Below are 22,311 nucleotides of genomic sequence, written 5' to 3'. Positions count from 1 at the left end.
CCCAGCTTAGGAGCCATTCTTCATGGAAGAGAAGTTAAAATACTGTATGTTTCAAAGGAACGTATATCCATTCAGTGAAGAATGGAACAGTGGCAGGGTTGACTACTCCTGAAGATGGGTTCTGTAGTGATGCAACTGTGCATATGAGGTTACTTGCATGTCGTAAGTACACAGTCTCTTCCTGACTTGGTTGGAATCAAGCCGTCATTTCATTTTTCCATAAGGGTCAATGGCAGTACAAAAAAAAAAAAAAAAACACAACAACTAAAATGTCAGTGATCAGACAGAAACTTTCTGGTTTTAGACCTTTCTTCAGATAATCACCTGCAGAGAGATCTACAAACTATTCAGATATCATTGTTTTCTTTGGGGATGGAGATATGTACAGACTCACATCATCAACAAGCCATTACCTGCACAAGTGAAGCACACATGCATTCCAATGTATAATATGATATGTGTCCCCAATGGTCATTCATACTTGGTATGCCAATTTTTTTAAAAAACACCCTCCCATCCACCTTTGTTCCCACCTTTGTTTCCCATTGTTCCCTCTTAAGCTTTCCCCATTTTTCTCATCAGCATCACAGCTTTCAAACGAAATCAAAAAGGAATATTGGCTCATGTAAGACAGAGAGGGGAGAAGGTGCGAGAGAAGGGACCTGGAAATGAATATGAATTAGTTAGGCATCATAAAAGCAAACCCAGAGTGACTAACATGTGCTGGGCACCAGTTGCAACTGTCACGTTGCAGTGACATGTGCCATTATGACTGCATCTCCATGCCTGTCATTCTCTCACTTTCTCATGTGTCTGACCCATATTGGCACCTCAACCAACCCCCCCCCCCCCCAAAGCGAAGTCTCTGATAAGGTCTTCTCTGGTATCTGTGACTCCTGCAGCAGATGCCTGAGCTTATGCTACAGACAGAAATTCTGTCCCATCCACACAGATCTATCACCCCCACCCTCTAAATCAACTGCAAATCCTTATTATTTCCATTGACATGTGCCGGAAATTTATACACACAAAAAAGAAATAATAAAGGCCTTGATGACAGAACACAGGCTTAGGCAAATACACCGTGTCATATGCAGTCTTTTATAAATATTCATCTGTGTATTCAGCATTGAATAATGCATGTCCTGGAGGTAAAACGCTCGTTCCCATTTTGACATGCCGCTAAAGAGGGATGCAGAATAGCTGAAGGGCACGAGATTCAATTGACTGTCATCATGCTTGCTATTATATGTGGTGTTCTACCTATAAGCCCCTTTGATAGCTCCATAGATTTCAGGCACAATGAATACAGTTCTCTGCCTTACGGATCAGAAATAAAACTGTTCTATTTTATACACTATCTTTTCATAATGTAATCATTTTCACGAAGCCCAAAACCTATTTATGGCGGTTCTGGATTGTACAATTGATCTTTGTAAATTATTCTAATGACCTCGCACAGCAAAACAGATTGACAGCACACAAGGACAAATGGCTCAATCAGAACAATTTTGTGTAATACAGCTACTTTGCTTGATTTACAGAAATAGAATACACTAAGCCTGCTCTTGCGTATGTTATAAAAACAGATAAATAAAAGCTGAACCTTTTCTCTCTGAGGTATGGCAAACCATTTGCTGCATGAGTAGTCAAACATGTTGCCCACCTGTAAATGCTTGGTTTCTGTAATCTCATTATTGTGCATCCATTTGTCTTCATCTGAAGCATTGATCCATGTCCTCTGTCGTACTATCTCCAACTTACAAATTGTGATATATTTCAGGAGTCAGCATTTTCCTCATTTGAAATTGCTTATAATACTACAGCTTAATTTCTGTGGACTATTATTTGACAAAAAAGGGGAGAGAACCGGCTGTGCTTGGATTTTCTCGTCTAATTCATCAGGGGGTTAGATGGAATAAGACCTCCAAAGGTTTGATAAATGTTTAAACCAGGGGCAGCCAACTTGTTACACTAGAGCCTAATGTAGATCTTTAGGTTGCATGTGCAGCCCCTTAACTGACTGTGAAGACAGACAAATCCCATCCATTCTGAATTAGACTTATGCTGCAATTAAATGTGTTATTGTTAGGTCCCGTGAAATGTGCAAATGTCATTACAGCATAAGCAAACGACACACCTGTAATGTATGTTTAGCAAAATATCCATCACCCTCCCCGCGTGTCAGATTTAAGAGATTTTCACATATAAATACATGGATGGATAATAAAAACACTTGACAATTCTCAGTTTAGTGAATGATCTGGGTCTGGATCTGAATGATACTGGTCAATTTTGCCTTTGTACATTTCAGGTTGGCCACTCCTAGTTTAAACCAATGGATTTATGTCACATCTACATGTCTACACACTATCTCATGCTGGGATGTATACAAGAAAATGAAATAATTACTGTCAGCAAGCTGAATTAATAAAAAGTCCATGTTACATAAAATCCTTTTCAATGTGTGTAAATGTAACTGAGCAAAGAATTCAATTTACTTCCCAAAATGCAGTGTGCAAAGTTGACTTACCTCAATGAAATGCTGATGAAATCTGGTACTGCCGTCCATAAAATGGTGGGATCAACAAGCATTTGATTATGCAATATTCCCATGCTTCTGAGAGTTGATGCATGTCATTTTTCATTTCTTTACCTGCAACTGTGGACTTGGTCCTCTACTAGCATCTCTGCAAAAATGTCGCTCAACATTTGCCTAGAAAACTGACCCCAGAGTGCAATGTTTGGGATTTTATGTAAATGCACCTGATTGGTTAAGGAAACCAGTGGATTTCTTTAATGCAACTCACCTGTATTTGGGGGGCTACAATTGTCAAAGTCTGCTTGGTCTTCTGCAAACCAGCTTTTCCATCACGGTCTTGTTAAGCAGCGGCTTCAAGTGAAGGTGACTAAAAGGAGCATGAAAAATTCACGAGTCATCTGTCATTTCAACCGCAGGTCATTTTACCTATGTAAAATCATAGTTTCATTCACACCTATGCACCTATACCAGATGGCTGTATTTTCATGGTGATTGAAATTTTATTCTTCACACTTTACACATGTTGGGAGCAAAGGGAAATAAAGAAACTAACGATGTTTATTACGCACTTTCTTTACAGGGTCTCAAGCACTCTTTTCTAGTTGTTCTAGCTCATTGTTTCATACAGGCAAATGAATTCCAATCTTCAACATTCAGGATGGATCAGTAATGGACAGCATGCTGAACACCTTTGCCAGGTAAAACTCATTGTAAGAAACAAAGGACAGTGGTGTTATTACAGCTTGCAGCTGTTATTCCCTGCAAGGTCAGAACAGGATGGGCAGGCTGAGGAAGTCTCGTACAAGATGATCCTGGTGGGACACGCTGGTCTTAGGGCCACTTACCTCAAGAGAACAGCTCAACCTTATTCAAGTAAAACCTCTTACTTATTAAAGGAAAGGAATACAGGCCACTTTCTCCAGGAACACCAGATTCCTTTGTTGACTGAGGATATTAAGGAAGGAAAATTGCATGCTTGTCCAGTTTTACTGCTATTTAAGCTACAGTCAAACCCATATACTGGCCAGAACCTTGAGGCAACTAACTGCATCAAATGGCCATTTCTGAGATCAATAAGGGCCACTGCAGGTGGCCCTTTAAGAGCTGACATAGGGAATCCTAGGCTGCACCTCCACACACTCAAAAATTCCTCTGCCTCTAACATGCTGCTCATGACAAAAAAACAGGTTAAATGACTGAATAAACCGGTCACGCGTACGCTTTTCACAGCAGCGAACAGAGGAGCCACTGAAAGTGACAACTGATTAGCTGTTTAAGGAAAAAAAAGCTGAATTATGTCACCAGGAAGCCATGATCATTACCTTAACCGGAAAACCCTCCATGAGGTATGAGCCATTCTGAACCACAACAAACATGGACTGCATCAGAAAAGAACAAAGCAGCAATTTCTCCTTTTTATTAAGAGTAAATTAAGTCAGTTTCAACTGTAATAAAACAGTGATTGTGTATAATCACAGCCAGATAGGACCATTCAATGAATGTATGAAGTGCATATATTTTCTTTGTGTTTGTCCAAAGACAAACCTGCAAATTGCTGACGACAATTCAAACACTACATATGTGCTTAAAACTAGAATAATTGTATATAAAAGATACATAAGTGCCTTTGATTGAGAGTGTGTATTACAGACAAAGACAAAGCTTAAGATAACCATATAAAACAATTATAAGTATGACACACTTACAGGTAGGAAGAAGGGGAAAAAAAATCATATTTACATATAAATATTTTGAAAGGAAAACAGTTTACTCATAACAGACTTTGTAAAATGAAAATACAACACTTCCAAATCCTCTTCTAAAACATCTAGCAACACCACAACATAAAATGTACGAACGGCTTGAAAAAACACACCAGTCACTGGGTACGGTTTGCTAATTTAACGTGATCACTTGTATTAGAAGTTCATATTGAAGAGCTTTATAAAAGCTGTCTATGTTAGGTTACTGACGGCAGGCAGGCTTACTTCAATAAAATATTTCGACATACTTTAAAAGGTTAATTAAGTCAAAATGTCTCTATGGAAAAACAAAATTCTACAGCTGTCAGTTAATGAATTGTGCAAAAAGGACTATGGAGCCAAACGTAACCAAAAAAAAAAAAAAAAAAAAGGAATCCTTCATTCAGTTCTGACAACATATGAACTTCTGTTAATTAAGCACTTACAAAATGAGATTATCTTCAGTACCATTCCAGAGAGGTTAATTGTATTAGAGATAAAAGCAGTTTAACTAGTCTTTTGAGGGTCTATTATATGAGGTGAGTTGTCGATCGACTGAACGAGTGGCACTTCCTCTCGAACATGGATGGCAGGTTGACCATGGATGGAGAATGGATGACCTACAGAGGGAATGGGAGGGAGAGAAGAGTCAGACTTGATCCCAACACCAAAAACATTGTACCCAAGCCCAGAACACCACATTAGATGAGTAAGCACTATTTGCAGTTAGAAACAGACGCTAAGAACAAGCGAACCATCTGACGGTACTGGCACATACTTTGCGTGCACCTGGACTCCTTGAAAGACTATTGAAAAGCCGTGCTGTAAAGATGTATGGCTGTGTGGGCAGATGTGGAGAATGCTCGGGGATACAAGGTCTTTACATATGCACACATTACCTTTCACTGCATTTACACCAGATCACATTCTGCCTTTTTGGACTGTGGCCATTCAACAGCAATTTCATTCACTGTTACAAGGACAAATGTTAAACTGTTTAAAACTCAATACCCTGCAGTTTAAGCCAGAGGTTTTTACTTGTGCTGTTATGTCGTATTTTTTGCGAATCCGTTGAAAGAAAAACGTTGATTATATGTTCCTATGTTCAGCAGTGTGAAAGGTGCACACAAAAGGTGCTGAAAAAACCCGTGGCAATTACACAGGTTGCAAGGTCACCCCATCCGACCCTCATTAAAAGCCGATGGAAATGAGAGTGCTGTCGAATGGCTTTGTAAAAACATGGAATCGCTCTGGTTCCAAATGCACGGGTGGAAAAGGGGGCTGCATAATGCAAACCCACTTATTCACCTTGCACCATTCGACCGCTGTGACCACCACCAGGTCTGCACTGCTCGTGTTTCAGACTGCTGCTGGCCCAGGGACACGCGGCGTGGTTTACGAGACTGGAGGTGACAGTGCACCTTAATTTGAGCTCCTGTGCTACCTCTCTCTTAATTTGAGGCCCTGAGATCAATAAGAGTGAGCGATTGAGAAACAAATTAATCTGCTCCCAGGTTGGCCCAAGACAATCCAGGATGAATTACCAATGGACCCGTGACCACCATTAAACCAGCACACCGTGCACAGACCAGTACACAGACATCAGTTTATTGAATTACATTAGTGGAAGAATGATTAAATCACCGTCACTGCATTATTTACTGCCGTCAGCTCATAGATCTTTTTTTTTTGCCATGGAATATTATCCATTCGTAACTCTAATACCAGGAGTAATTAGGACACGTGGAACAAATCAGTGGGCAGGCTTCAGAAGTTTCACAGAATTTAGTCACGGGATTTAAACATCCTCCGTGTATCACAGGAGCTGGGAGGGAGAACAAAGGAGACAGCCACCGCTGGCGGGAGAACACAGCGGCGCGCCTCTGAAGCTTGGCCCCGGTGAGTAGGTGAGTGCCACAACCGTTCCCCGCGTGAGTTAGGACAAAGGCCAGAACTGGCGCTCACGTTAGCTGCGAGGCTACAGAAGGGTTTCCCTGCGGGGGGCAGCGCTGGGCTTTCGGGGGTCTGCGGGTTGCTGCTGCTCTTGGGAGGCCCCAGGTGGAGGCGCTAGAGTTACGGAGGCTGGGACTGGATCACTCTGAGCGGAGTGACCTGGGCTCAGGCATTTAGGATAATCTGCGACCTGGACGGCCCTACTGGGGGAACTGTCCGGACTGCTGGGGGTGCGAATACAGATTGGGACCCGTGGACGGGGGGTGGGGTCCAGGGAGTTTGAGCGTTGCACGACAGCATTCTTGTTGGAGCTATTGAGGCTGAATGTGGAGGTGGATCGAGACATCTACAGTAGAGGGGAGGCAGGGACAAGGAAGAGAGAGAGCGTTAGCTGGCATTTCACTTGTCTCACCACCGAACAACGTGCACTTAAAATCATTCTTTTTATAGGCAGTTTTATAACAGCACTCGAAAGCTTCACCTTTCTTCAAATATTTAGCATTCTATGATTCACCTGTTCCCTTTTAAAACAAGGAAATACTAACAAATGGGAGGGGGGTGAGGTGGGGGGAAACATCAAAGGCAACTGTCCTCATAAAAATAAAAATGCATCTTCGAATACAGGCTACATACACATCAGCCATTTTATTCATCTTTGTATGGGGAAAAAAAGACAGATCTGAGCTTAAATCCATATTTTGTAGATGTAGTTCTGTAAAATTTAGTCAGCTTTTACAACAATTATCAATCACTGAGCAAATCATCATTTGTGCCTGTTGAAGAAAGGCAGGCCTAATACACTCCCCTGATTCCTTAAGCTTGAGCAGTGCAGAGCTGCTCAGCACTGAACAATAGGTCCAATATTAATTGGTGCATTCTGACTACATTATCTACAGTAAACCCAGGGTACTTCTGTTAAGGATCTTAAAGACTGTAGTGAAAAATATATTCCATCTTCCATGGTAACTGCAGCACACATAGCAAAAAGTAGGACAACACACAGATGGAACTACTGTCTTGTTAATACCAAGTGAATAAAAGTAGCTTTAATTTTCAAGAGCTAAACTTCCTGCTAAAAAAAAAAAACATAGTAAAATAGAGAGTTGTTTCACTAAGAGAGTGATGATATTCTCTGCAATTCTCACCTCAGAGGTGTGAATGTTGCCCTCAATTTCTGCAAACCACTTTCCTTCTTATACCACAGGACATTGGACGAGTCACTTGGCTAAAATTAATGAGGAATGATCTCTCTATGACAGTTCCTTCCCTCCAGCCTGTTTTTTCCAGACTCATAGAATGCCAGGTCACATAAAAAGACTGGGCTGAGACTGACAAACAATTGAAAGGACCCATTAATTTATAGCAGAAAGTAAAACGATAACAGTTCCATGTAACTAACCTTTTGACTTTCATTCTGATGTGCCGAACACAACCAACAAGCTAGTAAATTACTACCATACTATATTAGATTAGCTTGGTAGCACTTTACACTCAAGGGATGACAGAAATAAAGTACTACTGTAAATTAGCTTGCTAACATGCCATTTCATCAAGGGAGCTAACTGCATTAAGACAGCTGTCAATATCAAGCTGGCCAGCCACATATGGAACATCAACACTTTCTCTCCAAAAGTTCATGTCCTTAATTTGGCTGACTCACTCTCAGCCATCCTTATAAACATCAATGAAAATATGTTTAATGGTGCAGATTTGCTGATTCAAATGATATTTTAAGCTTGTCAAGGGAAATGTACACACTTCTGAATAAGTTTCATCAGAAGACAGGCTTAGTTCTATTTCTAATTACGTAGTCATTTCCACAGACACCACATAAATCTGTAAATATGAAAGGCAAAAAGGACACAGTGCTGCAAAAAATGAAGGCATATTTTGCACTTCTGTCAGCCCTGATTAAAAAAACAAAACTACACAATCAGTTCCACTGCAACTGATGCAAAAATAAATAGTTTGTCCATACACATGGACAAACTAGCCACCAGCCACAGCACAGAATCTTCAAACTGCACGTGATGGCATGAACTCAACACTGACTGATCATCTTCTGACTTCTGCTGCATGCTGTTCCAGCCATGTCCCAGTTTGACTGATTTCCGGTGGGTAACTGTACATGAATTCTAACTGTGGTCCTTTAAGATATTTTACCACAGATCAATTCAAGGCTGTCATCTGCTCATTAACAACCACGCCCCTCCTACTACACAGTGGCTGTGTCTCCACAGTTTCTCCCCTGCGTTACTGAACCACTGTGCCGTGTTCAAGCTGCACACATAAAGGGAGGAGCTTACAGACACTGTGAAAGAGCTGCCCAGACGGCCTCTGTGCTCAGAGCCAGGGGCGGGGCTTTTGTCATCCGGGGTGCTGCTCGCCATGAAGGCCCTCTGGATCACACGCTTGGGGGTTTTGGTGAAGGAAAACGCTCTGGTGACCTGGAATCCACAAAGAGGCCCCGTGAACAGGTGAGGGGACAGTGAGATACAGCTCCTAAAAATATTTTGCACCATTGCCACCACCCAGGTTCGCTAACAGATTCTCGAGTTTCACATCGTACATTTCTTTCAAAAGAACCACAATAGGTTGGGAGAGAGCTTTGCCCTCTGTCCTACCACAAAATAATGACCACCTTCTTTGAAGTTTTCTTGATGACCCTGGACGCCCGACTCAATGTGCTGTCCATATCCTTTGTGTTCACTTGGACAGAGTCAGGATCAGTGCACTGAATTAGATCTTCCTGTTTAAAATAGACACAAAAATAAATAAATATACAGGATTCTGCTTAGCTGTCAAAATGCAAAGAGTGAGGCACTGGTGTACAGTTTTACAAGCAGTTGTGGCTAGTTTGTATTCAGAGTGCAACAAAGCCACAGAATCAATTAGGAGCTCTGAGAGGTGTATATCGCCACCTTGTGGCCAATTCTACTCAATACAGCAAGGACAAACTGTTCAGACTTCTACTACCCAATTTCCATGTTACTATTAGCTTTACACAGAAATATACACTTTGATCCTCCAGAGCAAGTTATGCCTATGTTTCTTCATCTTCATACTAAAACGTCATCATAGAGCAGCCCTGCAGAGTTGCAAATACAATCTCATGTGTGGCATGAAGTGTAAAGCTCAAGTTCAAATCTACTTCTCCTTACATTCATGCTTTTTCCACAGTGGAAAAACATAGCAGGAACAAAAACTCATGTCTCAGGGAACACAACTAGTTATTGTAAAAAAGAGAAAATTATATTGCATATCTGATTTGTTCAGTTCCAGGCTCAAATGTGCTTCAGACCTCTCTAATACGAATCGTGACAATATAATGAAGTCCAAGTCCGCGGTCCAAGAGTTATGTGAATAAGGTCTTGGGTCCATTTCACTGACCCCGACCCTCCTCCCCGCGTCTGAAGTGGAGCATCCCCGCCACTCACCGCATCAGCTTTGCAGATGGTGTTGGCCACGTGCCGGCACAGCGTCTTGAGCCAAGTTGCCTTGACGGTGTCATCGGCCGTCAGCTGGAAGCTGAACAGTAGGTTCTCCTGCTCGGTTGGGGGGTGCACCACCAGGGCAAAGGCGTTCCGGCAGTCTGTGCATGGGACGGACAGAGAAAAGTTCACAGAAGTGCGCTTACGTTACTGTTGCAAGTCTGTCTGAACCCATTCCACAAAGAGCACCATCAACAATAGCACGAGCGGGCCAAAGTGCTGCCTGGCTCAGTACGCAGCGAAGCTGAAGGAGTTTAGTATCCTTTTAGAGACTGCTGAAGCTCAGAGGGTTAATGGGTGGGAGCAAACACAGTCCACCCTCAACTTTTTTAGCTCTCCTAGCTGGGTCCTCTTCAGCCATTTCAAAACAGACATTGATGGGTGTTGAATTGAAATTTATGCCATTGTTTCTAATTCCAAGCTAATAACCGAGGGGTATAAATGCTAGAACGGATGTCAATGTGATCAGCTTCATTCTGTTCAAATCATGTGGTCTGAATAAATGGCCCCAGCTAAAGATAGCGAGCTTTATACGGCATGGAAAGGACCTTATAAATGCAGGACATCTCTCCCACTTTAACAAGTATTTTCAGACATGACAGACATAAATATACTGGCTTTTCATCCACATTTCTGACCAAAATTTGCACCCATTTCATTATGACTACAGTATTAACTATGGGCACAATCATTTTTCCACCGTCTGCTGTACACAGAAAATCTGGGTCAGGCGAATCTGAGTTGAATGATGAGTTTCAGCGACAGTGACTCATTAAGTTGAGAATCAGAGTTCTCTTTCTATGCTGAGTGCTTCAGATCCCGGCCCGGCGGTTCTCCACCTTCAGCTGCTGCCACCACGTACATAAAGTAGGGCTAGACTGAAGGCAGCCGCTTCCTGCTCGAGCGGTGCTTTACTGAAGCGCGAAGCAGGAGGTGGTGGCAGGGGGCAGCATTCACCTTCCGTCTCCTGCAGGTCCAGGACCCTCCTGATCTGGGACAGGGGCATGAGGGCAATGTGCTTGAGTTGGGCCGGGGGCCGCGTCTGCCCCATAGGGCTCTTGAACGTGCTGATCACCTTGTGCCTCTTCCTGGCAATCTGCAAATGAGAGCAGGCAATGAGAACTTCATCTTAAAGTGCGGCGCAGCCCCCCTCCCCCCAGGCAGGTGGGCGGCGCGTGTGGTCAGGCGTCGGGGGAACGGGTTATGCTGCGACAATCGATACGTCCTTAATAAAGGTAAACGCTCCCACTCATTAGCAGGTCTTTAATTGTCCGGTGCTGAGCCCGGATTTGAAATATTGAGGAATATGCGGGGGGGTATGAATATAGAAGAGTTAATCAATGAATAATTGAAGAGTGCAGGTCCGCTTTTCCCTCCGCTCATTACCAGGCAGCTCTGACACTCCTGAATCAGGAGGCCGAGATTCTGGTTTTGAGCGCTAACCCCATTCTAATGCAACACTCCGTTAATTAGGAAACAGATAAGAAGCTGTGTCAGCAACGATAGATTGCACACGCATAAATAATTCACATTTTTTAACAGCGCTGCTCCTTGCAAAATGAATTTGCACTTTTAGCATCTTAAGCAGAAAGGCCCCAGAATTTTTTTTTTTTTTAAATGAACAAGGGGGATTGGGGGGGGGGGGGGGGGGGGGGCGTATTGTTTGAAGGGAGTCAGCGACTGAAAACAAGGCTAGAATGTCAACTTCAAAGGAGTGGAGACCGTTATTTAAATACGACCTTGTGGCAGTTTCTGACAAGTGGTTATGGATGGCATTGCACTGACAGACCACAAAAAAAGCACTTCGCCACACTGCGCAAATCAAAGAAAACCCATGGCTCCAAGTCCCACCAATCCGGGGCTCCGTCTCGGTGTTACCTCGAGGCAGTCGTTGAAGAGAAACAGGGTGACGTGCTCCCCTCGATCGCAGGGCTTATCTCCTAAAGCGACGGTCTCCACTCTATGGACTAGGCTGCGATGCGAGGACAGCAGATTGGCCTGCAAACAAGCAGAGCTGGAATGAACCGCGAGCTCGGCACAAAGCATCAGAATAACATGCGTAACTTATGAATAAATAATAATCAGCTGGGCAGATACTGGCTTCCCTATACAATCACAGGCACACTTTAATGGCGCTGACATTGTGTTTATGTGTGACCTCTGTGACATTGTTCTTTCTGTTGCACCACTAATAGGATTTAGATCTCTTCCTTTTCTGCCCAAAAGACTTAAGGCTATTTATTGATTTGGGTGCCAAGCTTATCCAAATCAAGATGGGAGCTGCACCCACTCACCAACTACACAGATGTACTTATTTATGCCCTCTAATCGTTTTTTTCCCCCCATTTAAATTACTCACTTCTAAAACAGAAAAAATGAAAACTGGTTAACATGGAACGCAAATCTTTCAACACAAGTTAGTATAAAGTGGTTAGCAGAGCCCAAAACATCTCTCTGCTGCAGTGAAAAATGCTAACAGCCGATTATCAAGTTGACTGGAAGGCATTAAGCTATGCTTTAGATGGTATAAATGTGCAGTGAGTTGTACCATGAATTCATCCCTGGTAAATTAACCGGATCTAAACCTGCATGCTTGGGAGAGAGACAGGGTGTTTGATGGTTGTGGTACGTTGCTTTAGGGACGACTGAAACTACAAAAAACAGAACTCGCTGATGTGGAAAGTACACCAACGACTCACTGGGCAGCCATCCACTTCATAAACCACGTCGAAGATCTGCTTCTGTCCCTCGGTCTTTCTCTTGTCCTCGTTTATGTGCCTGAAAAACATCCATTATCACATTTTACTTTCCAGCTCTGCTCATAATTGCTTACACACAAAAACATAGGATGCGGGAGAAATGAGGCTGAGCTTTTTTAAGATGAACAAAATGATTCCAACGAAATGTTCCATTTGAAAAGCTCCCACTGCTTACGTCATGACTTCCTTTAGTGATTCAATGGCTTTCTCCAACGTTACTTTGTCAGGATTGTCATCTGCGGTGTGCTTCTTTATGTCTGTAACACAGGTAGAAACTCATGTAAACGTCCACAGACTGGTGGATACTGATTTTATTAACCCATCGACAATAATTCATGAAATCAGAGCTACAATATGTTAAGGGGGCATGAGTTTACTGATGAAAAATAAAAAGGAAAAATAAACTGACATAGGCCTGGCCCTGAGCGAAGCAGCCTTCAATCAGAGCAGTCTATAAGTGGGATGCTAACATAAAACTAAAGCTGCCAGCCCCGCGCCCCTGTTAAAAAGCAGTACTGTTGTTGTCAATCCCGCATGCTCTACGAGGCATACCGTTGAGCAGGAGGGCGACACTCGGCAACCTCTGCACTGGGCGAATCAGCAACTCTGCCAGGGTCTGTCGGCCACACTCTGGTTTTGCCTGATTGATCTGAGAGAAAAAAGGTGCCAGTGGGAACACACAGATACAGGTCCCCTCCCCCAGTCAGGCTGTACCAATGAGCGGCATACCTTCAGGAAGGCGTGGAACCTCGGTTTCTGCTTCTCACACTTCACAATGGTCTCCTTGCTCATCTCAAAGAAGTTGACGAATGGAGGGTAAGCTTTCACCAAGTCTTTGGACTATTACAGAAAGCAGGACTGTTATCAGGTACAGGTCTTGTTAAGTCAATTCACTTTGAAGCCTTTACAATCATGAATCAAAGGGTTTAAAATGGCCAAATCATCATGTATTCAGACTGAAATACCATTGTACTTACATATTTCAGAATGATGTCTCCAACACTTTTATCCTCCGACCAGTCTATGACAAGCTCCTCCAGATCAGCCTGCAAATACATACATGAATTCATTCATTAAACAAGGGACAGAAAATGGGCCTTTGATAACTTGACTGGAGATCAAGCAAGATCCAGATAATTACACTCAGCCAGCCTGAATGCTGGAGGAAAAGCCTACCCACCTTTATCCTGGTATGCACTTCATAAATATCTGGGATGCTGCCAAAGATCGTCTTGATTTCTTCCTGTGCCAAAATCGGTCCACCAACCTGGCCCTCTTTCTCCAGGGGATGCTTAAACAGCTGGAGGAAAAAGTGTATTTCATACAGAGGCTCAAAGAGAAGCATTCAAAAATCAAGTTCGATTTGTAATGCTTTTTGTTGGCAGGAGATGCAGCTGGTGTCTGGTGCTTCCTTAGCAAGACTGGCTGAGGGACATTCTGGGCCAGCGCGCTGTGCTGGGCTGGTCTGCCTTGCATTCTTTGCCATTCTCACTTCAGTCCATAAGCTGCAGTACATGGCACGCGTATCTGTGAACAAGGGCACTCCAGAGGCCACAGAGACCAGCGCAGTGCCTGTTGTACTCCTTTGGCTAAAATCAAACCCATTCCCTTACCACACTAACAGGGCCCCAGCGGTGAGTGAGGCAGATACCAGTGCACCAACCTGTAAGACGGTGGCAAGGATGCCAACATAGTTGCTCTCTGTCTGGTAGAGCTCCTTGGAGACCTGCCATCTTGCTGACTGCTTCTGGGGGGCAGGGGTGGAGCTTTTTGCTAGCTTCGAATTCTCTGGAACAGAACCACGAATCAACACAAAGTAGATGGAGATGGTGCACACTATGCTGTAGCTTAGTTTTGCTTTGAATGCATGAGTCTGCGTATTTATTAATGTGACGTGCCTATTAGTAGGCAGTGCCATGGGCCTTCTATTATTCTAGTATTTGCTGTGAACAGTGGCTTTTGGCTTTGCCGGTGTGTGCTTAACACCTTCTGAATTAAGGTTCTCTCTTTAAACTCAACAGCAGTGCTCACTAAGAACTTAAAGTTCCACCCAGCCTACCCATCACATAAAGCAAGCAGCCATTTCCTGCGGTCTGAGTCACTGGATGTACTGAACATTGGGGAGCTTCCTTTCTTGGACAGTCCTGTCTTTCCTGCTCTGACATCTCTCCTGGATCACATGATGGGGCCTCACTTTTACTGAGACAATCAGGGCCCGAGCCCTCCATGGAGGAGTCGAGGGACACCATCTTGACGACCTTGGCCTGCCCCGGACGGACGCCTGTGCCGCCCCCGAGGCCCCATGGCAAACAGAATGCATCTCCCACCGAGTAGACAGGGCATGCGGGGAGGCCTGCCCCCTGCTTCGGGGTGCTAGTGCAGCTAAAGCTCCGCTCTGCCTCTGATCTGATCTGCCTCTCCCTGTCGCTCCTCCTCCTGTCCCTCCGCTGGCTGGCGTCGACACCCTTCCTACGCCTGCCGTCTGTGCTGCGCCGCGGCGGGCCCTCTGAAAGAGAACACAGCTCCAGACCGCGTGCTCCCCGCCACTTCACACGGAATGCCAAACGTTGCCGTCGCCTCCCGACAACTGACAGTGACACTGACTGCTCAATTTCAGGCAGGTGCTTGGCGCGAATCAAGATGAGGTGGTGCAGCGTTGGTTAACGTTTTGTGGCGTTTGTTAAGCGGCAGCGAGGCCAGGTCACGACAGGCAGTGAAAGCAGAGAGGGGGAGAAGCGTGTCACAGCCTCACCTCCTAGGGCTTTGCCCGTCTCTGGGGTGTTGGAGATGTCCAGCAGGGATCCCATGGACAGCGAGTGCTCGGCCGATTGCCTCTTGCGGGGCGGGAAGGGCGAGATCTCTGTCTCTCTGGTCAACTGGGCCAGTGTGTCCCGGAGACGACGCCTCTTGCGGTTGCTGTTGGGTGTGTTGAGGGACAGCAGGGAAACCGCCTTCTTCATGACGGGGCTGTCCGGCTGAGAGACAAACAAACCACCCAGGGCTGAAGCAACATAGTAACCTTGTCTGTGAGCACCGTCATACCACATACTCCTTTCTCCTGCAGATGACAAGTGGTAACACACCATCCACAACATGCCTAGCCCTGAGCGCTAGCCTGCGCACAGGACATAACACTGACTGATTTGCGCTGCTTTCCCCCATGCTGAACCGGAGCCTCAGAGGATACCACAGTCATGTGTGAGGATTAAACAGACTCGACACTTTCATCACAGCCACGTTACGTACCTTTTCATAGAAATACATGGACTCCCCTGCTCTGGCATCCATCTGAATGCTTCCCCAGAACCACTTTAGTGGAAAAAAAACAAAGCAAGAGTGGGAGTGAGACATGATATTAGGTGGTAAATTCTACAACTTATCACCTCCTCAGAAATGTCTTGTTAAAGCCAAAAACAATATTGATCAGGGAAAGATCTGAACAGACAGACGCGCTACTACAAGTTACAAGCCTTAGACGGATGTAAACAGCCTGGTAAACTCACTAACATGAAACAAAAAGAGCGTTTGACATTCATTGTAGACAGAAATGACAGGGTTTACTTCCTTAGAATAAAAAAACACTACAGAGGATTTGCCAAGCCTTGATTTACATCAAACAGACTCATGCAAAATGCCAGTTTTTCTAGAAAATTACCTACGTCGCACAACCTTGAAAGCATGATATCTGAGGTAAATGAAAGCTGTGTATTTACCTCCTGCTTTACAACGTATAATCTCTTTGAGGGTACAAAGGGCAGCTCTTTAATGGAGTTCTCTTCCACGACCATGTGGGTGCACTTCTCATCTCCCACCTCCAAGTAATGACCACCTTGAAAATGACACACAAACAATGACAAGACCCATGTATGAAGAATGTATGAAGATCACTGGCTACATACACAAGAGATTACCCACTCCGCTGGACGTGGTGGGGGGTGGGGGACGATACATCTGACATTACCAAATACTTAGAAACCACGAGTGGCCTCCTGGAAGCACAATGTCAAGATGCCACTGATGATCATATCAAGGAGTGACGAGAATAAAACCATCAGATAAACACCATGCTTTATTGTCCTCTCCTCCATGTTCGCCTTCTCCTCTTCAGAGAAGCCCAAGAAGCTTAGCACGCAGTCTTGGAAAGGAGGGACTTTGAATTCAGTACGGAACTCCTCCTCTCCAGCACTGAAATCGCTGTTAAGGAAAGATGGTCATCAGCCGCCAGAACGCAAAGTGTGTCATAAAGTGAGCATTAAACACATGAATTGAGAATAATGACAGCTGTATGTGCTTTATTGCTGTGACTAAGTGGAACTGAGCTTTTTATTATGTCCAGACAGGTTCTTGAATCTCAAGGGCATGCATGCCTCCTGGTCAAGGTGATCAATGTAACAGCTCTCAGGAGACTACAGTGCCTGGTTAAAATAGCGCTGAAGCGGAGATGGCTGCAGGACTAAATACAGCTGCAAATGAGGAGATATCATCATGATCGCTGTTGCACAGAGACCTGGAAATGTCTTGCTTTGGATGTGCCTGTGACGCTGAATGACTTACACCTCATCCCTGCGTTCCCAGGCCTTGTGGATCCACTCTGGCGTCAGGATGGGTATGCCCATGCATACTGCCAGCTGGTGGTGAAATGGCACATTTAATATCACTTAGACAGTACATGCTCACTGTGTCATTTTGAAGGGATACTCTGATGCACATTCTACATCTACAGTCTCTCTGATCTACTGAGAACAGCTAGTAAACAACTTCCCTTAAAATTTCAGTCAAATCAAACCATTGATCTAAGATTGGCATTTCAACACCAGGCACTATATTAATCAGGTGGATTTTTGCTTGGTTTGGTGATTCAACCAGTTTTTACATCCAGTATAATTACAACAGTAACACGGCACCAAAGGGGTTCATGCAGGGAACACATTTGCATAAGAAAGAGCCTATTCTTAGTTTTTTTTAGTAGAATCTGCTAAAACATCCAACTTTCTTCCATAGATCCAAGTTATTTCAAGTCGTGGCAGCAGAGCACAAAATGCACCAGAGCAAGAGAAATTGGGAGACAAGAAGAGGGGAAAAAATGCACCGAGCACAGGGGAATCAATAACGTGAGCAGCTCTGTCATCCAGTAAATCTCCCAGGAATGAAACCCAACGGGAGACAAAAGCAGCTCCCTAAGCAGACTCCTCACACAATCAGACGCTTAGGAAAGGCAGTGAGTGATGCATTATTGCTCAGGCCATTGCATCATCCCACATTTACCTGCCTAAATGAAGTTCTGCTCAACAGTATACAGCAAAAAGCTACAGAACTGCTAAGAAAACAACCATTATGGATACTTATTGGGAAAACCACAATGTATGAACCAAGGCAAAGGGGTGGTACTTCGGCATCAGGTACAAACCCTATACTTCTCCCCGTGGGTCGAGTGCGCAATGAGGTGGGTGACTTTGGCACTGAAGTCCTTGCGAATAGTGCCCCCCATGTGGTGGACCAGATTCACCAGATTCACCTATGGAAGAAAAGGGCATTTGCTCAATAATTGTCAAATGCTGACCACTGCCTGTTTCGCCCAACAGTAGGTGGGAATATGACTAGCAAACTTAGCGACATGAACAGGAACACTCACAACTTCTTCTTTCTTGCGGAATCCGGTGAAGCACAATGCCAGATTTAGCATGGTGGTGGAGTACAGCGGTCGGGAGGAAAACGGCAGAGGCTACAGAACACACAGTCAGGCACACAACTAAGAACTTTGCATAAAATAAAACAATTTGGTTTGTCTATGTCGCCACCATCACAAGCCAAAATGGTCAGCAACCTCCTGAGCATCACCACAATAGCGTTTGATCTTTTCCTGCCCAATTTCTCAGATTCCAGGCATAAAAAATGTCTATCCTGATTTTCTGTGGTCACAGCTTTTACCTCAGGTAGTGATGCTTGTCTTCCTTCAGTCTGAAGTCTCAATAAGTAATGCTGGTTCATAAATGACAGAGCTGTGAAAGCATGAGATTGCTGATCTGAATGCAGTCGCGTTTGACTCTTGCAACCTGACTGAGCTGAACAGGTGCTCCACTTTACCCGAGAAAACAGCGGTGCACTTTCCAGGCTTCATCGGAATAATCAAATCCGCTTATGGATCAAATTTAACTTCTGGGTGCAACTTTTTACTGTTTGCATTTCCCTGCTCTCTTCCACGCAGAAATTAAACTAAAATGGTCAAAACTGAACAGTTTATAAGGAGAAATTCACTGCGAAAAACAAATGAAAATTTCAGTTGCTCAGTTGTGTCCACACAGAAACTGTGATTTGCGCGTTCCCTTACCTCCCCCCTTGCTGTGCAGTGGAGCACGACGGGCGGGCCCACTATCCGGTTGTCATTTTTGTATAAGTAGCTGTATTCAGGAGACTGGAAATCCGTCAGCACAAACACTGTCTCGAACTCGGCATTCTCTCCATCTCCAAACTCTTTGACATCATGGGTCTTTATGCAGGGCATGTTAATGTCCTGAACAAAAACAATTTAAAGGGGATATTTGTGTTAAAGGTTGAGCATAACTGTAACCATTATGGGTGGAACATAAGCAAACATTGCAGTCAGTTTTACACTACAGTAATCTTGATGGCAAGCATCATTTCATCATGTAGGTGAAATGAACAGTCGAGATGGACGGCCTGTTCTCAAAATTAAACTTACATTCTCTCTTTTTTATTGTGTAAGTGTTCATACAATATAAAAGCGGTACACTTTCTCACACATACCATTAGCCCAAAATTAGTTATCATGTAATACTGAATGACACCATGATTTAAAAGATAGGGACAAAAGACAACACATGGGCTATGTTTAAAGATGAACCCTTATCAACTTCATCTTGACATAGTGCACAAATTTCAGCTTACACAGACAAAGTTTTCATCCTAATCGAGAAAATTGTCTATTTCTGTCTGCAAAACTACATGTTCACTACTTAATATTCCTTCTACCTTTCATTATTCCATGAAAGTCCATCACAGTGCATCTTCAGAGTACCAAAAAATAAAAACCTGTACCAACCATACTCAGGAAACTCAATGAAGGGCAAAACAAAATGGAGAAAGGTGAAGACAGATAACACTTGTTAGAAAATGACTCAAAGGCCTCAGTGAGGTGACGAGTACAGATAGGCTTTGTTATAAATGAATCCCAAGTGTCATTTCTCCCGTGAATCAGAAGATGGGCGTGAATTCGGAAACACGAGCAGCAGACAGGATTGTGTGGCATCGTTTTGTTAGAGACGGTCAGTGTGAGCACCATGTGTTAAAAGGGGATTTGGACACAGTTGTTTTGTAAATGTGATTAAGACACATAGGGTTCCAACTGCCAATCACCTTAAGACTGTCCATGCAGAAATCGACCCACAACGAATTCAGCATGCAACACCCAAATCCGGAGACATACCATATTGACTATAGATTTTATCAACTTTTCACTCGACTCGGCACCCGGTTCACCTCCCTTTATCTTTACCACTGGGACTTCCATTATCCTGATGGCCTGTAAAAACGAAGGATTGACATAAAACTGGCAACAGTCAACTGACAAATTCACTGAAGAGGGCCTGAGTCCTTGTTATACGTGAGGCTTGAACTTCGAACAAATGTCAGATCAGATGCACGAAAGTTTTGCTGAATTAGTAGAGTTCAAAGGTGCAGGGAGACTTTTTGGCGATTCACTGCAGACTTCCTCCCTCTGATTAGGCTGTCGGCAGCTGTGTCAGTACTGCAGAGTGGCAACAGAAATAGATCATTTAAAGAAGGCCTCTCATCTGACAAGCCTCCCGTCTCAAGGGCAAACAGGTTTTATTCCTGGAATGCAGTACCATTGCATCATCACCCCCCCCCCCCCCCCCCAGCACCCCTTGCCTGACTTCATCATTAAGGCCGCCTTACTGCGCCGGTTTCCAAGACTACGGACACACCCTGAGGTTTAGCCAAACCCCCTCAGTGTGAATCTTTTCAACTCGACTCATCTCTCCCAAAGGCCTCCAGTCCACACAACTTTCTATCACACATCAAAAAGCCGACTGAAGAAGGTGAACCTTATTTTTTATTCACCCTCCGTCAAAAACATCAGCTTCCTGACTTAGGCTCAGCAGAGGAGAAAAACACAGCTGAAGCCAATTCCCATGTCACAGGCGGACAGGAAATTAAGCAACGCACATGTTTGTCAACAAGATTAACAGCTGGGAGCTATGAGCGAATCAAACTGCCCTTTTATTTCTACGCACAGAAATGATTTAAAGCCTTTCAAAATTCAGCAAGATACGCCTAGCATCTCTGCAAAATTCCCCATAAACTTTCCCTTATCTCAGGGTGCAGATGTGAAAGCTTACTCCTAGCACACCTGACTTGAGTTTCCTGCACGGAGAGCAACACGGTAGCAATGCATTTGAGTTTAATTGTCTCTATAAACCCTTTCAAGCAATTACCCAATTGGGGGGAAAAAAACATCTCTGCTTTGTGAGAAAAACAAACAATTAAAAATGCTTACACGTGTATACATTTTACACTACACCGATTACTGCCCAGACGAGAAAAATGCTGATACACGAAACAACACTTCTGTCTGGCCTCCTCTACTTTTACACAAGCACACAAGACTTAAATATCAGAGACAACTACTGAGGTTCCTAAAGCCACTGTGCTGTCTCCTCCTTTTATTTGTATTCCTGGATACAAATGAAAGCCATAACCATACCTACAAATCATTTTGGGGCGGCTGGTGTAGCATAGGGGTTAAGGATCAGGACTCATAATCAAAAGGTTGCCGGTTCGATTCCCCACAGGGACACTGCTGTTGTACCCTTGGGCAAGATACTTAACCCACAATTGCCTCAGTAAATATCCAGCTGTATGAATGAATAACATTGTGGAAAAAAACTGTAATTGATGTAAGTCGCTCTGGATAAAAGCGTCTGCTAAATGAATAAATGTAAATAAGAGCGTCTGCTAAATGCCAATAATTGTAATGCAATGTAATGTAATTTTACCTCCAATGCTTTCACAAGGTCTTGATTGTTGCCAGCGTCTCCCACCAGTACAACTCTGGTTTCAACTTGAGGAAGCACATCTGCCAGACAGAGGAATATGATAAGCATGGCTGGCAAAGGTCTGGGTGAAATTCAGCCAGCTGAATGTGAGTGTCAGAAATCCTAACATGCTAGTGCCTGTTAGGTTTTCAGACTCTACATTGCATGGTCCAAGCCCTGACCCTTTTGGCAAGAGCAGTTGGAAGCACACAGATAGAGACTAGGAAAGGTTCTGGGCACCTTGTGTGTCTTCTGATGCTAAGCCCAGGAACACATGCTCCTTGGAGGTCTCAGCCATTCTGGAGTCATACACGGAGGAGTCCACCAGCAGGCTCCGAGCTGTGCCCACTGTCATTGTGCTGCTGTCAGCCATGATAGAACGATGGATGTGGTTCCCCCAATCCTGTCAAAATAAATAAATAAAAACTTGAAGCAGCCATACCATGAACTATAATGATATGCAAATATTTCGCTAAGATGAAGCTAAAAGGAAATGCTTAATTAATATTTTAAGCTAATATGTTTTCAGATTTGAGAAGCAGGGTATTTACAGAGCTCACATTAGTCGACCCTCATTCTGTTTGTTGGCATGTTTCTTGAGGTGCAGACACATTAACAAATCAATGTTAGCCACCTCAATACTGGTTATTATTTTGTCCCACAAAGCTGGTTAGCAAGCCAGCCAGCGGCATGTTGCCCTGCATTACCGTTAGGCCCCGAGTTTGTTTTCCTAGTGCAGAATCGCGTCTC

The 22,311-nt window shown here is 44.0% G+C and overlaps 1 protein-coding gene across 3 annotated transcripts; it reads right to left on the bottom strand.

Annotated features, from left to right (window-relative positions):
- Window positions 1–4,814: 4,814 nt before the first annotated feature.
- Window positions 4,815–21,934, bottom strand: ect2 (epithelial cell transforming 2). 3 transcript variants are annotated; one of them, XM_036522252.1, is made up of 24 exons: window positions 21,802–21,934; window positions 21,523–21,602; window positions 19,932–20,027; window positions 18,816–18,998; window positions 18,120–18,209; window positions 17,895–18,002; window positions 17,042–17,115; window positions 16,551–16,681; window positions 16,201–16,316; window positions 15,734–15,796; window positions 15,232–15,462; window positions 14,151–14,273; window positions 13,668–13,787; window positions 13,465–13,533; window positions 13,217–13,327; window positions 13,040–13,136; window positions 12,663–12,744; window positions 12,428–12,506; window positions 11,607–11,726; window positions 10,686–10,824; window positions 9,675–9,829; window positions 8,879–8,986; window positions 8,544–8,684; window positions 4,815–4,904 (listed from the first exon to the last, which is right to left on the bottom strand). In XM_036522252.1, the coding sequence occupies exons 1-24, from the start codon at window positions 21,932–21,934 to the stop codon at window positions 4,815–4,817; spliced, it is 2,739 nt and encodes a 912-aa protein (XP_036378145.1). The 3 variants fall into 3 exon arrangements, with proteins under 3 accessions (XP_036378145.1, XP_036378147.1, XP_036378148.1); XM_036522254.1 differs by lacking the exon at window positions 19,932–20,027; XM_036522255.1 differs by lacking the exon at window positions 19,932–20,027 and having other exon boundaries at window positions 15,313–15,462.
- Between the last annotated feature and the right edge of the window lie 377 nt (window positions 21,935–22,311).

The sequence above is a fragment of the Megalops cyprinoides genome, chromosome 2 (assembly GCF_013368585.1).
Source record: "Megalops cyprinoides isolate fMegCyp1 chromosome 2, fMegCyp1.pri, whole genome shotgun sequence".
NCBI classification, from domain to species: domain Eukaryota; kingdom Metazoa; phylum Chordata; class Actinopteri; order Elopiformes; family Megalopidae; genus Megalops; species Megalops cyprinoides.
The sequence above is the reverse complement of the archived record's forward strand: the minus strand, read 5'-3'. Positions and strand labels throughout refer to the sequence as shown.